At 37.9% G+C, this 17078-nt stretch overlaps 1 protein-coding gene across 4 annotated transcripts in view; it reads right to left on the reverse strand.

Annotated features, from left to right (window-relative positions):
* The window catches only part of lama2 (laminin, alpha 2), a 147776-nt gene that overhangs the window by 19564 nt on the left and 111134 nt on the right, over positions 1-17078 (reverse strand). For all 4 annotated transcript variants that reach the window (XM_073492815.1, XM_073492814.1, XM_073492816.1 and 1 more), the window contains 15 exons: positions 16921-17059; positions 15672-15774; positions 14265-14381; positions 12427-12609; positions 11256-11410; positions 10395-10538; positions 7189-7322; positions 5794-5953; positions 5580-5704; positions 5230-5392; positions 4989-5133; positions 4719-4857; positions 3531-3651; positions 1755-1910; positions 418-456 (listed from right to left, as the gene is read on the reverse strand). In XM_073492815.1, coding sequence (XP_073348916.1) covers positions 418-456; positions 1755-1910; positions 3531-3651; positions 4719-4857; positions 4989-5133; positions 5230-5392; positions 5580-5704; positions 5794-5953; positions 7189-7322; positions 10395-10538; positions 11256-11410; positions 12427-12609; positions 14265-14381; positions 15672-15774; positions 16921-17059 — 2023 coding nt within the window. The remainder of the gene's footprint in view (positions 1-417; positions 457-1754; positions 1911-3530; positions 3652-4718; positions 4858-4988; positions 5134-5229; positions 5393-5579; positions 5705-5793; positions 5954-7188; positions 7323-10394; positions 10539-11255; positions 11411-12426; positions 12610-14264; positions 14382-15671; positions 15775-16920; positions 17060-17078) is intronic.

Raw genomic sequence — 17078 nt, forward strand, 5'->3', positions numbered from 1 at the left:
TGTCAGTGTGTGTGTTTGAGTGATTGTTTTTAGTCATAAGACAATCTAATTAGCATAGACACCAACAAACTTAAATCTCATTAATATGCACTCATGGAAACTTCATTCACTTAGAGAAAAGGTGCTTGTGTGCACGTATGTGTGTGTGTTTGCCTGGTCAGCTAAAAAGCGAAGGTAGCTACTATACGATACATCAACAACGACTACGTCTACGTGCCTTTGGACATTTGTCTGTGTGTGTCTCTGTGTGTGCGTGTGTGTGTGTGTGTGTGTGTGTTTTGGATAGAACACAATCCAATTAGCCCAGCTGCCAACAAATGCAAATCTCATTAATATGCACTTATGGAAACGTCATTCACTTAGGTAAAGAGGTGCAGTATTTGGGTGTGTATGAGTGTGTCCACGTGTTGGACCCACCTCTCCAGATTGCCTGCGTCTCCTCTTTGCATTCCTGGCCTGGGGGGAAAGATTTTTTAAAAAACGGGAGAATTAATGAATAAACGCTTTGTTCTAAGGCACTTTTAGTTTCCTAACAATGTTCAAGAGAGAGATTGTTACGTAACAAATCATTACACAATTTTTCATTACTTAATATGACCATGTATTACTACAACTAATTTCATACCAAATAATTATAGCATATATTGTCATAAAAAACTGTTTTGCAGTATGTGTACAGGAAATGAAACAATACTATGTTTGCCAGAAGGTCTCAATCAAATTATTAACTTTGGTATACAGCTGTCAATTAAACTTCTGAAAGAGAAATAAAAATGTATTTATTCAAAGATTGGTGACACTTTATATGAACCATTATTATTAAAGAGGGAATTTCTAGTCAATCAAACTATAGCTAATAGTTGTTCCACTGTTAACAAATAATGAAATGTCTCATAAACCAGTTTTTAAGCAATTGTTGAGTGTAAAGTTGCAACTGATGTTATAATACTGTGTACATGTCTAATCAATACTGTGTAGTTCATCTATAAACAATATAAAGGTGCAACTGTTGTTTATGAACCTTTGCACTTGCTTAATAAATGGTTTATAAAACATTTCATTGTTAATACTGACATAATTAATAACTTAAGTTTAATTAACTACAAATTGACCATTAATTAATGTGTTATGTATTAATAAAGTGTTTTCATGATATTTAGTGACTTGTTTTCTGATAGCTCCTGGAGCTGTCTTGTCTCTGTGTCTCTCTCTCTTTTTGTACCTGTGCTAGCTCTTCTATATACATTGTGCATTACATTTTGGGACAATTGTGTACATCCAAAGCACCCTCAAAAGTCAAATTTTTGGGGGGAAATTTCTTAATAATTTCCAAGATAGAGACAGTGTTAATTTTGTACACTACCAGTTTATTAGTCTCATTTACCAAGACTCAAAGAGTCTTTTAGTCAGTGCAGATGAGCTGAAAGTACAACAAAAAAAAAAAGAATTCAGTATCCAATAATAAATTGAAAGTAAGTTATTTCATTTGTCTTTTAGATATAGCGTTCATTTTAACTAAATTCCTTTTTCCCCCCTATAATGAACATCAAAAAACATAGTTCCCGGGGAAATTTCCAAGGAAACTAATTCTGCCAAAGATGTTATGTTTTGGTTGTTGGTTTGTCGGCCCAGAATCCATCCCATTAACTTTTGCTGCTCAACTGAATGCCATTAATAATTATTAAATAAAATAATAAGAATTACTCTAAGAAAGTGAGTTTCAACTTAAATGAACAAAATAATTTTAACCAAACCTGAGGGTTGATTGGTGAGGCTCCACCTACTGCCAGTAATATGGTGCCAGTGTCTGCCAGAGTGCTGAATGACAGGCTGATCTCTGTGCCGACCGCCAGCGACAGGCCTCCCAGCTCCATGTACCCCGGCTTAGAGAAGCTGACTGTGTGCAGGTTCTGTAAGTCAAAGATGAAATTGTTGCAATTTACAAGTAAGTAAAAAGGATGATTTGAAAAGCAAAAGCAGGAAAAAGAGACCAGACTAAACTTAAGTCAAGTTCAAGCTCCACTCTTACAAGAGACGACTTTTATAAGCATGCTGATTTACAAAAACTATCAAATCCTCTTCTCATTACTTTGACTGTGGTTGCAAAGAACACACATACCCATACACACATTCACTAAAAAACTCTCATCCTTGTAGCACACTGTAGTGGTTGAATGAAAAAAAACAGCGAGATAAGAAGAACGGAAAGACCTTCACTGTACACACACTCAACCCTGGGCCTGTATAATCCTTTCTACAGTCGTTTTACACTCTGTGAGCATGACAGCACGTGTGTATGAATGAATGTCACTAGTGTATAGAAATCATGGTGAAAGCCTTGTAAGGCTTTCAAACCCCAATGCAGATTGAATGCCTGTATATGTGAGTTTGTGTAGCTTCGAGGAAATTTTGAATGAATGATGAATTTATAAGAGGTGATTGAGTGTGTATTTTAGGATTGTACTGGTTGTCAATAGATAGACTGTGTGTGTATGTGGAAAAATAAAAAGCTATAGCACAGTTTTCAGTTACATTTCTGGCCTTCACTATCTTACTATTTTATGTTTTGCAGAAAGGCAATTTGTTCTCCTGAATAAAGCTCTTATACATAACCATTTTAAATCACTTGAATAGCAGTAGGTAACACTGTAAATAGCCAGACTTTAAGGACACCAATTATTCTTTATTGTTTATTTCCATTCCTTCAGTGTTTTATATACGTTTTTTGAGCATGTAAAAGATCTTTAAATGTTAAAAAAGGTCAAAGTCCAAACAACAGAAGCTCCTCTCTCCCACAGAAAACACTGTTCCTGAAACGCCTTGTCAATAGTCCCGCCTTTAATTCAGTGACTTTGTGACACCAAACTACGTCACTACGTCAGACATTTGCACAATTAATGTCTCGCGGCTAGTTTGGTACATGAGAATTGATTTAGCACAGCTGCTCTGTTGTGGTTCACAATGCTGGGTCCAAGCCCCCTGGAGGCGCCGGGCTTTGTTTTCGGGGCCAGGCCAGTTTTCGTTTTCTTTGGCTACAAAACGCCACTGAGCAGATTTCATAGGAATGAATGGGGCCTCTGCCTCAAAGGCTGTGTCCAGATATAATTAAAGGTCCTTGGTTGGGTCAGGCATGTGTGAGCTGACCAATCAGAGGAGAATGGGTATTGAGGAGGGGACCTTAAAAAAGCAGGAGCTAAAACAGCATTTCAGACAGAAGGGGAATAAAGTGCAGCAGCACTGGACCAAAACTGATGTGTTTTTCAAGCATTAAAAAATTTAAACATATTCTAAAAACAGTCCAAAACAAAATTATGAACCTGAAATTGAGCATAATATATCTCCTTTAAGGCTATTGTACTGCAGATGGTTGACTTTATATATTTTAAATGCTCTACCAGTGTCAATTATATATGAACTAGTTATAAGTTAATATAATAAGTATATATAATAACTATAATAAGTATATGAATATTTTCAGAGTTTAAATAAGCTGAGGAGATATAAATCTACAGCTAAGTGGACACTCTTACCTCTACATAACATCCTTTAGTGACCCCGGTATAATCGGAGCTGCTGAGGAGATTATACGGAGTCCTGGAGACTTCAATCTCCCGAAGACATCCAGCATACCGCTTTAAAGTGATCTCTGGCCTGTAAGGAAATTAAAAGAGTTTCTGTAGGGAGTACATAATGCGGAAGAAATTTCAACATCCATGGAATTTGCTGTCTCTCAGCAGTGTAACATGATTTAAAAAACAGCTGAATTACTGCAGCAGTGAAGCTATTGCATCATGTATCCAGAAGCGGTGAGTGACGTCTGGACGTCAACAACAAGAATCCTTTGAATGTGCCGTTTGTCCATATTGTCGGATTTATTATATCAATCACGTTTTAGTTTAATTGATTTTAATGGAATGTCATGCATTATCCAGATTGCAGTATTATTCAAAAGGAAAGGAGAAAGAAAAACTGCTAATCTCGCGCTGTGATCACACTGAACATGTTATTAGCAGTGTAATGCTTTAGAGCTTTATTTTTGTAGCTCAGCAAAAACTGTTGCTTGCAGTGCTACAAATAATTGGTGGAGACACTCGGATCCGCATCTAAAATACAATTTGAATATGATTATGGCGATGATGGCTGTAAGGCAGAGTCATAAATGTGAGAAATTCCACCAAAATGTTGCTGAACAGACAAACGTCACATTCAGAATAATGACAGGATAGAGAGGGTGATTTTCAGCCGCCGTGTGGAGGAGCAGGAGCCTTCAGGGGCCAGCCATAATACAAACAAGCATAAACATTCACTGTGGGCTATACAGCATCATCAGCGTGGCTAGCCTCATGCAGAGAGAAATATACAGCGGAAATTAGGCCTACTATATGTCTGATTATGAGATTTATTTATTCATTTATTTACCTGGCTGTCATGCTGTTAAGACAAAACATGATATTACAGCATTAGCACACTTCACAAACACAGTTTCAACTAATGACTCATCTATACTAGTACGTTTTTTTCTTCTCAAACTTCTGGCACGATGCTTTAACGACAGACTGAAGGGTTTGAAAACAGTTTTAATTGGTTGTGAAAATGCTGACTGTACTTGGTAAACAACTTGGTAAACAACAATACATGTTATATATTATGGCCTTCTTTACAATAAATGCATGCACAGTATATGTGAGTGTCTAAATTTGTTACAACTGTGTGTGTACCTGTAGTTTCCGATGGTAGGCAGCCCTCCGAAATAGATCCTCTGGTTTTCCCTGAGGTTCAAACCAGTAGCTGAACCCTGAGATGTAGCTACCATCTTCTCCTCAGCACCACTGTCAATGTCCACCACAGTCACCGTGGCTTTGTGGACAGTTAAAGAGACATAAATAACAACAGAGCAGGCAGGCTGACATAATGTACTTTGAATATATAATCTATTTTCTCTCAATGTTACTATTCTGCTAAAGTAGTACTGTCGTTAGTGTGTCTACCTTGTTTCTTGTTCCGTGAGATGGTGAGGGATTTCCAGCGTCCATCGTTGTGTCTGCTATCTGAAATGGCGCTGCCAACTCCTGACCCGAGGTCAAAGTTCACCTTCACCTTGCCCTCTGACAGCTCCAGGGACATAAAGTCCTTCTACAGAGACAGCCGGGGAGAAAGTGTTGTGAGGTACTGACATTTGAAATTTGACAACATGGGTTATAATCATCTTTCCTTTTCTTGCACACATACCATATCTTCTGTCGCCAAATACATGAGCAGGGCTTCAGACGAAAACGTGCGGAACTTAAAAGTGACGGTGGAAATATTTGGGTTCCACCTGGTCGGCCGGCCCACTGCGGCATAGCCTTCACCATCAAGCTGAACTATACCCTCACCATCTGAACGCTGGGGGCTAAAAGAACAGACAGGAAACAGTCCTTTTTACTATCGCTTTGTTTCCCTTCCACCTCTCAAAGGGTTTGAAATGTCACAAAAATAAATTGCAAATATCAAAGATGACGAGGCAACCTCTTGAATATTAAAAGCGAGGAATATTGCAGTTTATGAAAAATATGAGAACTTGGTGAGTGTTTATGTACCTGACAACACATCCTTTACAGTCTCCCTGTCTCTCTCTGTAGTTCCACAGTCCAATAGGTTTACTATCCAAGAAGGTCTCCCCCATGCAGCCTGTGAATGTGGATGTTCTCACTGCATCTGCTTTCTAAAAGGCCGAAGGAGGAAAATGTAAAAACGACAAAAAGACAGACAGGTTCTTGATGTTGTTACACTGACAAAGAGACAGACAGACACCTTCACAGTGCCGAGTATCCCTCCTACAAACAGGTAGGCGTTCTGGTCGACGTCCAAGATAGTGTAGGCTGTGGGCGAGTTGGCACTGGCCGGGGTCGGCATCATACCAGCCATAGAGCCCTCCAGAGGATACACTGATATGGTGCCATTCAACCCATTGCTGGAGACAGAGAGAGGCAGAAAGAGAAGACAGGCTTGATGTGTTTGCATTTCTGTCTCTCCTAGAAGACATTTACAAAGACTGAAGATGTTGGAGCCACTTGGAATCAGTTTTTATGAACTCTTGGTGCTAAAGATGAATGATAGAAACACATAGCGGAGCCAGTTTGTTGCAGTGAAACCTCTGAGCTGTACAGTGGAATTAATCTCCCACCTTGGAGTTTGTTTTCAAAGCAGGAGCAGCATTTTTGTGTCGTGTAGGGGAACATTTTCAAGACATATAGTCTGTGTGATCCAATTGGAAAACACATTTGGGAAATCTCTCGGATGGTAATACATGCTGCAGGTGGGACGCTGGCTGTGTGGTGGACAGTCTGTATACAGCACCACTTCAGTTTTCACATAGAGAAACTGGATCTAGATTATAGTTTATATATGTAATGATGTACCACAGGCTGTCAAAGGCTGCAAACCTTTGATTTCCCAAGTGAAACAACATGTTTCTACTGCACCATGAATGAAATGATATCCTGTGGTTGTTAGGTTGCTATATTTTTGCTGTAACTATTGGTTGTTGTTAAATTAAGTTCTGAAGTATCTGAAATATATGATATTGGAAATCAATGCCATACGTCCACAACATGATACAGGAGCGTGCAACATGTCCAATAAAACTTGTTTTCTTTTTTCCATTTATATAACGCAATCGCTAAAATGTACATAAATTCTTCATGTTAAGACTTATATATGTTGCACCATATCTCAGTGTCTGTGTCCATCTCAAGCTCAAAAAGAAAAAATGGGAAGAACACACAAAATGGCTGCTTTAAAAGCTCAAAATAATGATAAAAACATAGACACATACCAACAATACTAAGTAGTTGCTGATGTTTATCACAGAACAGGACCTTGAGATACCATAGGTGACTATACATTTGCATGAAAGTGCCTCAATGTGTTTGCACCTCAATGCATTGCCTTTGTGATGCCTATTTTCCAAGGTTGTAAGTATAATTTTCAGGTGCATCCATACATATGTATGTCTGAATATAATGTACGTGAATGAGCTGTGCATCATCAGTATGCTTCTCTATAGTGCTGTTTTTCCAAGGATGTGACTGCCCTTCGATTTGCAGCCAACATTAGTCATGGCTTTGGAAGCATGTTTGTATGAGGAACACTTCACGTGTACTGAGAAACAAAGCATGTGCATGTATGTGTGTGCAAACCTCTTACCGAGACGCCTCTATTCTGTGCCAGTTCCCGTCATGAATGGTGTGATGCGGATATTCGACCCTCCCCACACCTGAACCCACGTCCCAGAGGAAATACACCTTCCCTTTGCGCATCTCTAAGGCCAGGAAATCAACCTGAGACACACAGAAGACATGTGCTGTATGTACCGTGTTTTTGAAATAAGACACTGAGAACTATATTGCTTGTGATAAATCACTGTGTCTAGGAGAGATAGAGGAGAGTTAGGGTTTTAAACCAGATCACTTTAGTTGAACATGTAATTGAGGCAATAAAATGTCCACCACAAGGCATATACAGAGGTGCTGTGTATTTATTGCATCTGTGACGAGTTTTCTATATACATGTGGCAAATGGGTACTTAGAAGAGACAGATCAAAAAGAGAGATCAAATGTCCTGACTTTAAGGTTGTAGTATAGTTTAAGGCTCAAAAACACTTCATCAAAGTCACTATTTGGTCATAAGATTACAGGTGGTACTTCCGGTGCTTGGAAGAACTAGCGTGATTATCAAAGTAGGATAATAACTGGCGCAACGGCAGCATTTTCAAGGCTTTAGAAGTGTTAGTTAAGTAGGCTAAGCTATGATAATGACAACGTCCACAGTATTCACACGATAACGTCGCTATAGATCTTCATGAACGAATGATATGCTGTATCTAACTGCTTTAAGAAAGAAAAAACAATGTCCTGGTAGCATGGGAAACACAAGATAACACAGGGCCAGGAATAAGATGAAAGGACAAAACACCCTCAACACCTAAAATTGAGAACATTATTAACAGATGAATTGGAAATAAAAATAATCATTAGTTGCATCCCTAATTCGGTTGTGGTTTCTTTAAGTTAATAATTTTAGTTTGCATTTATCCTGTCTTCAGTGTACTCTCAACATAATTGAAAATGATGGCAGGCCCTCAGTGATTCTTTTAGATTTAAAGGTTGAATGTATATATCAGGAAGGTTACCTTTAAAATGTGTTGAGATAAACGACATGGTAAACCTAGGTGGACATTTCTCAATTAATCCAACACTTTGTAAAGGTGGTTATAGTGGCAAGAAATGGAATTGGAGTCAGAGAGAAATCTGGTAAAGCAGCTTTGTCAGCAGGGGGTTGAGAACCTACAGTTTCATTAAGTTGTCTGCAGGCCTTTCAGTCGACATTAACGTGCGTGACTGTGACTGACTGCACCGTAATCAGATAGAAGATGAAATGGGTCAAGTTTAGGTTTAAATTCAGGCAACACAGATTCATTCATTCATACTTTGTTTATATGTGGCGGACCCTGCCACCTTTCTAGCTTCACACAGTGTTCTGGGGACCTTATTTTCTTCTGAGAACAGGAAAAAATAATTATTTCTGAGTTTGTATAATTACCTCATTAATATTGTACATATTAAAATTCTCAGTTGGAATATCCTTTCCAAAACTACATAGTGCCCCTTTAAGTAAAATAATTTAATAACACAATAAAAACAAGTGTTGACCAGAGTTTTTACACTACTTTTTAATTTAGATCGTACAATGCAGTGCATCGCCTTTGCTCCTGAGAAGACAGAACACAGGAGTTATGCAACACTGTTGGCAGTGATGCGAAATGATGATTAATACGAGTCCGAAGTCTCAATTTATTACCTCCTACAGAGAACCTCAGAGTATTTATCATACAGGGAATAGTGAACGAGTGATCAGTGGAGCTACTTCACAACCAGCTGTGGTCTATTCTGAGGCTGCATAGGCTGAAGTTTTCTCCTCCTGTCTCTATAAGTGGATTTTCACAGGATCGTGCTGTATTTTGATTAATGGTCTTATTACTTATGTATGTGCCAAAAAAATTAATAAGAGAATTTGGAGCATATGCTCTCATCTGGATGCTGTCTCAAAAGCACATACACATACGCATGCACACACAGCATTATTATTCATACAGCATTATTCACAATTAGAGATTATTAGTAAGTCACATTTGAAGACACAAATGACACACATACACACACAAGTACACACACACACACAAGTACACACACACTTATCTTTCTAGTCTCTCCAGGGTAATGGCGATTATTCATTAGCACAGATCACAGGGCAGCATCGTTATTATTCAACTAGCATTACACACTATTAGTGAAATGTTAGAGGTGCGCGCACACACACGCACAGACAGAGCATTACTATTCATGCTGAATTCTTCACTATTAGAGAATATTAGTGAGAGACACCAAAACACACACACATGCACGTTCAAGACTTCCAAGTCAGATGAAGCAAAGCAGTGATTTCTCAAGGGAAATCAGGCTAAAGCAGATAGCAACATAAACTTGTTGTTAATTGCTGCTGCTGCTCACACACACACACACACACACACACACACACACATACGCATAAACACATACCCACTCATATCCACACTTAGGGATTATCAGTGGTACCTTAAAACAGCAGTGGGCTACGTTATAGCGGTGTTAGTGAGTATGTGTCAAGAAGTATTAATTATTCTCATATTAGACAAATCACTCTGGGAGTGTGTGTAGGCTGTGTGTGTGTGTGTGTGTGTGTGTGTGTGTGGCTGAGAGAGAGGATGGTAAGTGTTATAGGAGTGTTTTTATCTGTGCACGTATACTTCTTTGTGTGTGTGTGTGTGTGTGTGTGTGTGCATATAAAGCAGGCAAGTATGATAAATGATATACAATATACAGCATCTGAACATTGTATTAAATATGATTAATGCTTTAATATGAAACAATTTAAAAAATGTGAAAATGTCATACAGATTTTGGAGTTTTATCAGCCATAGATAGACAAAGTTTGACAATTTTCCCCCCAGAGCCATAAATACAAATTAGTTAGAAAAACAGAATTAATGTTAATACACAACAGTGCATTGGTACCGTGCAAAATGCATGTTGTTATGTTGATGAGATGAACTTAAGATATCTACATTAAGATCTCTACATTCATGATAACTCACAGTTTTGCTAAGTGGTTAAGCTATATTTGTGAGGACAAACTCCAGTTGCTATTCTTGGCAGATCTAATGAAAAAAGAGCTTATTTGTGGTTAAAGATTACAATCAAACTTACAGTCACATTGAAGTTCTGGTAGTAGGTTCAGATAAACCTCCAGAAAAGTCAATGAGATGCAACTAAAAGGACGAGGGGTGCTAATTTGTGTCAAACAGTGTACTTACATATTTGGCTGATCCCAGGTAGAAGAGTAGGTTATCAGGTGTGGTGGTTTTAACGTGAAGGGTGATGGTGTTGTACCTCCCTTTTCTGATATCAGGTCGGTAACTACGGAGACAGTCACCACCTGAAGACACTGATACTTTGATCTGCAAAGAGGAAGAAAAATAAGAGAAATTAAGAAGGTATCCACATGAAGGACTTTGCATCATACAGTAGCTTCGGTTTTGTATTTATTCTATACGTTGTGAAAGAAAACCATTAGATTCCATGGCTTAAAGTGTAATTCCATCAATTTGACACATTAAAGTGTATTTACAGGTCTTGGGGAGTACTACTGCATATGTGAAAAAGTAGTATAAAGCTTTTTGTGGCTCAGGAGGAAGCTGCATGTTATCTGATAAATTGCCGCCAGTGTTGTCAGACAGTGGCTACGTTGCATTGTGGGTACTGTAGGCGAAAGATTTAGAAAAGGAAGAAGAATGCGTGGAATAAAAGAGTGATAATTTTTGGTTCTGCTGTAACTTTGGTCATTTGTTCTTAAACTGTCCATAATGAGTTGACGCTAGATTACTCTATTGCTGCCTACTCTTACCCACAATGCAACTTGGCCACTGAGTGACTTACTGGAGGCAAATTATGAGATTACATGCAGCTTCCTCTGGTGGAGTACACAGTGAGATGTAACACAATGTGAAATTTAAAGATATTCCTGAAATTTTTAAATCAAACTAAATGATAGCAGAACTGGAGCTGAGGATGTAATTGTGCTGTCATGCACTTAAATTATAATAAATAATCAATAAATGCACTCCCTCAATATGTTCAGGCTGAGGGTCGTACATGTCAGTCTGTCGACAACTTACTGAGTTAGCTTGTTTCCTGGCTTGGTTGATCAGTTCCTTGATTTGTGAGATGTTTCGCCTCAAATTGTCCTGCAGCTTTTTGATTGGCTGAAGCTTCTCCAAGAGCCTGTCAGCCTCATCCTCTAAATCCTTCACTTTAGCTCCTGCAGCGTGGACTGAGGAGAAGGAGATAAAGTACAGAAGTGATACAGAACAGTAGAGCAGCTGTTATATTAACAACAAGCAGCGTATTACAGCTGAGACAACGTGGTGAGCTGAAGAGTAAAGAGTAAAGAGTGATGGCAGCTTTGGAAATGACTGATATTATTCAAGGAAGAAATAGAAACATGTAGCGAAGCCTGTGAGAGATGAACAGTTAGCATAGCATTAACAGAGGACTATTACTATTATTTATCGTAAAGGCTTGAAACTGAAAAATACATTTAGAAAGAAGGAAAAAGAAAAAAAGACTACCATGCTTTGTAATGTGCAGAGCTCTCATGCTCAAGCGGCATTATTAGAAGCATCTACTGTTTACTTTACAGCTATTAAAGATGGTCCTAAAACTAACGGGTGATGCTCCAATACTGTTGTTGGAATCAGATCATTTAGACACAGTTGGTATTGATTAAGCCCGAAACACACTAAGCTGCCAAAGACGCAGTGTTTAAATTGATGTTTAAAATTTACTGGCAATTACAAATGTCTAGAAATGTGTGCTGGCAGGGAGGCAACATTACTCGCATCTGTACTCGGCAATTACAACATGGTATTGGTGCACCACTTTTAATAATATGTGTAAGGTAAGTGAAATATACATACTGATGGCTGTGGGGATTGAAAAAAAGAGAGACAGGGAGAAAAATATCAGGTTTCGGTTGAATGTGCCATCTTATGTGGCTCTGACACAATAACTTTATATCTCCAAAAAAGTAAACATAAAAGATAACATGAAAAACATAAAGATAAAGCAGCCATATTCTTAGACTTTAGGAATCTTTCAGCTGGGTCCGAGAAAAACTGTAATGTTTGGAAGATAAAACACGAATAAAGGAAAAACGGGAAATAACCAAACCAATTACTTTGGTGAACTTGGTAAATATTCAAGCAGCCAAAATAAAAGATTGTCCTGCTCTTACTTGTATTACTAGACTATGTCATAATGTCACAAGTCAAAAGTAGAGGATTTTACTGTTTTTCTCGGGGTCCTGGATCATCTGATTGGCTGTGTTGACCGTGTCCTCCAGCTCGCTGTAGTTCCTCTGGAGGCCGTTGAGTTGCAGGTTCAAGTCCCCGAGCCGCTCCAGGACATCTATAGCAGTGGCATTAGCATCTGCTGCTACAGCCTTAGTGGTTGCTAGCTTAGCTGCCGTGTCTGTCGAAGAATGTTAAAAAAAAACAAACACACAAAAGTTATACAAAGTTATTACATACATAAATCAGTGGCATATCATTAGTTAGTCTGGCCCATTAGATAGTTTTAATGAGGCATTGTTTATCTTGGCAAATTGATCAATGTGACACAGCTGACTCCATTATAAGACTTTGTATTTAGACAAGTAAGCTTTGTTCAGACTTCTAAACCATTAGTTCATAATGTTTAGTAAAGTCTGACTGAGACACATAAATCTAAGCTGTGAACAGGGCCATGATACATCATTATTCTTATATAACATTTCTGTAAAGTCTTAAAAATTTCCCAACGTACAGAGAAATTGAGGAGCTATACAAATACTTAGAACTAATGGTTGTTGGCAGTGAGAGAATGCCATGAACAAAGTTAAAACTTTCCTTTAAGTTTACAAATTCTCAGTTCGATGGCCATTGGTTGACACAGGTTTTGTACCATTCCTCATGCTACAAACTGATATAAAACATACATTTTTTGTTAGTATGTAGGTTTGGGATAAACGGTCTTCAGTTTTGGTCTGTTGTATAACTAAACTATGCCCACTAGACAATTTTGCAAGGATCATTTTCCAGATAAATAAGATTATTCTGCTGAAACACGATAAATTGAGGTTTGCTTCATCTCAGCAAAACCTAATCTGTATTGGTTACTCAGCATTAGCTCAGAATTTGTTCAGAACAATAATATTATAGTGAGATAAAACTAAACTGAAAACTAAAACTAAGGCGTGAAAAAACATTTTAGTTAACTGGAATAAAAATAAAAACTAGACTTTGGGATAAAATGAATTGAAACGATGTTGTGTACTAACAAATATAACTCAAATAAAATAGCTTTAGTCTTTGTCAATTTGGTCAAATTTGTCAAAACAGCAAACATGAAGAAGCGTTGTTTCATGTTTATTGAGACTGGGATGTATACATGACTGTGACTGACTGTGAGTCAATTCCCTTAAAAAATTGCGGTGTTTGTATTGTAATACCTGAACTGAATTTAAATCTGGCCCCTGACATACTACTAAAATTTATACTTATGATGAAACTTATAAAAACTAAACTAAAACTAAAAATTTTTAAACAAAAAAAAACCGAAGTGAAATGAGTAAACTCTGGAAACTAACTGAAACTAAACTGAATCGAAAACAAAAATTAGAAACGAAAGAAAAACAAAAACTAATGAAAAATACACATCCATAATAACTCTGGTTCATAATAATATTGATTTCTGGCCATGAATAAAAAACTGTTTTCATGCAGATCAGTCTTCCTGACCACGACATGTCACAGTATTGTCTTATTTTGAACACACTCACAGGTCTTTGAATTAAAATTTAACATGCTCTCTTAGCGTCTGGGCCGTCCATTCACAATTTGTTGTAACTACATTTCACAGTTTCCTGCATGTTGATCCAAACACAACCGTGTGCATTGCTGTGGTTCAATAACCTCAGTATCACTGCAGTGCATTTCTGTGAGTCTGTGAGGACTGACATGTGTCAAGTTGAGTTAACCAGAGCAGCTGACCTCTATCGCCACAGTGATATTGATCCACTCTCTCTTTTATCTCTCTCCCACCCGCGCACACACACTCGTACACACTGTGTATTTGTGCAGTCATACCATTGGGGATAGCGTTGAGCGTTGCCATGGTTCCGTTGACAGCTTTCAGCAGGTCTTTGGTTTTGTCTCTCGCTGCTTTGACTCTGCCCTTCAGCCTGGCCACACTATCTGCATTCTCTGCACACACAAACACAATGATGATGATGATGGGGGTTTAATTTAAAGTCAAGGTTGCCTACAAACAAAAAACACAATAGAGTGACTGACAGAAAGTCAGAGAGGCAGATGAAAAGTGACTTATGGCAGATAAACTGCATAAAATGAATTAAACTCTTGTTTATATTTAATACACAATATATTTTTTAATAATTACTGTAAACTATTTAGAGATTACAGTTTCTTGTACAATAATTAGTACCCTATTATATCCTTACAATGTCCGTTCTATACAGTAAGTTCCAGAGGTGGGAAGTAACATAGTACAAATACTGCACACAAGTATTTTTTTCAGGCATCCGTAATTTAATATTATTTAATATTATTATTTCTTTTTCTTACAACTTTTTACTTTTACTCTCTACATTTGAATAATCGATTATTTTTATTATGGGTCATTGCACACCGCCTTTCCAACATCACCAGCAGACTTGTGGAATGCATGTGACAGGATTACGTAATTATGATATTAAAAAAATGGTAACTGAGTTAGAGAAAAAAGTTAGAGAAAAAAGATGTAATTAACTTACATATAATAAGTAAAAAAGGGGGTTACGAACAGGATTGCAATTTTAATAAAATAGTGATATACTAGTCTGTAACAATGCACATGCGCACACATGACAACATTTCTCGAGTCTCACACAAGTGTGTACTCCGACATAATACACACTCCTTATTACAATTAACTAGAAGTCATCCTATTATTTATTTTCTTCTGTCTTTATTTGCATGTTTGCTATTGAGGTAATCCAAAAGTAACAGAAGGTAATCAAGTTACATCACTTTGATATTGTGATACTTGGATGTCACTGACTTGATTTTTTAACAGGAAATTAGTAACTGTGTGGGAATACATTTTTAAAGTAACCCTCCCAACCCTGATCACAAGACTGATCTCAGTGCATATCATGCATGGCACACATAATGAGATAAAACGAAGTTAGAAGTAGTTAGAAGTTACCAAGACGGTAACGGAGGGAAACAGGGGAGGAACGGGAGACTCGAATGAGGAGAAAAGGCGTGTGGAGTGAGAAAGGTAGCAAGGACATTTGAGAAATGAACTTTCTAACTTTCTTTCTTGTACTCGAGTAAAGAAATTGAACCAGTACTTCTACCTATAGCCAGGTCTTTTTTAAACAGGCATCTGTACTTCTACTTGAGTAAATAATGTGTGGACTTTTGCAGCCTCTGGTAAGTTATGTATGCGATATATTTTGTACGTGCACACACATGTATATTTATGGTTACCTTTGACGTCATTTTGAAGTCCTTTAGCTTGGTTCAGCAGTCTGTGACTTTTCTGAAGGGCACCTTGAGCTGCTTCATTTACTGGAACATCTGGACCTAAGGCCTACACACACACACACACACACACACACACACACACACACACACACACACACACACACACATAAAAAGAGGGCAACAATGCAACATCTGTAACTTAACATGCCTACAAATGCTTCCAGAATAATTTAAATCCCACACATGAATTAAAAAACATGTTTGGCAATGCATAAAAAAGGTGCAGTAATCTCCATTCTACCTTTCTGTAAGATCAAAGCAGCACTACACTACTTTGCATTGCTAAATGATATTCTAAGAAAGGCACTCAGCAGACTTAACTCCTCCTCACATTCATTCTCCACCTTCAACCCGTTCTTTCTATGCCTTCTGTAGCACTTTCTTCTCCTGCCCTTTACCTCTATCTTGCCAAAAGAAAAAGTAAAGAAAAAAGACACAGAGGCAAAAAAAAAAAAAAAAAAAGGAGAAAAAAAAGTCAAACAGGCAGAATGAGCTAAAAAGAAAAGGGTAAAAGGGAGAGGGAAATGGCAGGTGAATGGGTTGGCTCACAGAAGGAAAACTTGAAAACAGAGTGTAAAAAAAACTATTACAGAATAAAGGGTGAAAGAAAATCAAAGACGGGGAATGTAACCAAGGCAAAAGCAAACAAATGGAAAATGAGGAGAAAAAAAGTAAAACAAGGACAAGAACAGAGAAAAGGGGGGACAAAATGAATAAATTAAGAAATAAATGAAGGAAAGAGGTAGGAAAAGGGAGATTTCAGGTGTGTGTGTAGTCATGATAATGAAAGAGGGAGAGGAGGAAAAAAGAAGGAAGAAGAGGGATGGAGAAGTGCTTTGATCTCTCAGCCATGACTAATGGAGAACCTGAGCTTACATTACTGTTACTGCATGCGAGACACACACAAACACACATGCAAGCCCAAACACACGCACCACCATAGCTAGAATACTTGTACTTTGTATTTACGGTATATATGAAGTACCTGAATGTGAGGCGGATTACAAATGGCATGATGTACAGAGAAAAATAAGAAAGGAGACTATGTTTTTTTCTCATAATGAATTATACTTAATAAAAATGATCGAAAACTTCTATAAACTCAGAAGGAAGCAAGAATTCTGAACAGTATTAAGAAACTGCTATTTTGAATTCTGTTTTTGTTTGTGTCTTAGTAGACGTGTCCACTCACCAGTGCCAGCGCCTCGCTCGCCCTCTGTTTGGCTGCCTTCGCCTCTTTCTCCGCTGCATCGACATTTGCTTTAATGTTGCTGTATGCCTTGAAGGCAGCTGTTGCATTGAAGGAGAGATTTTTGGCTTCGGCCAGAATACTGTCGGGAGAGAGAAGAC

This window comes from Pagrus major, chromosome 22 (genome assembly GCF_040436345.1).
Source record: "Pagrus major chromosome 22, Pma_NU_1.0".
Taxonomy (NCBI): domain Eukaryota; kingdom Metazoa; phylum Chordata; class Actinopteri; order Spariformes; family Sparidae; genus Pagrus; species Pagrus major.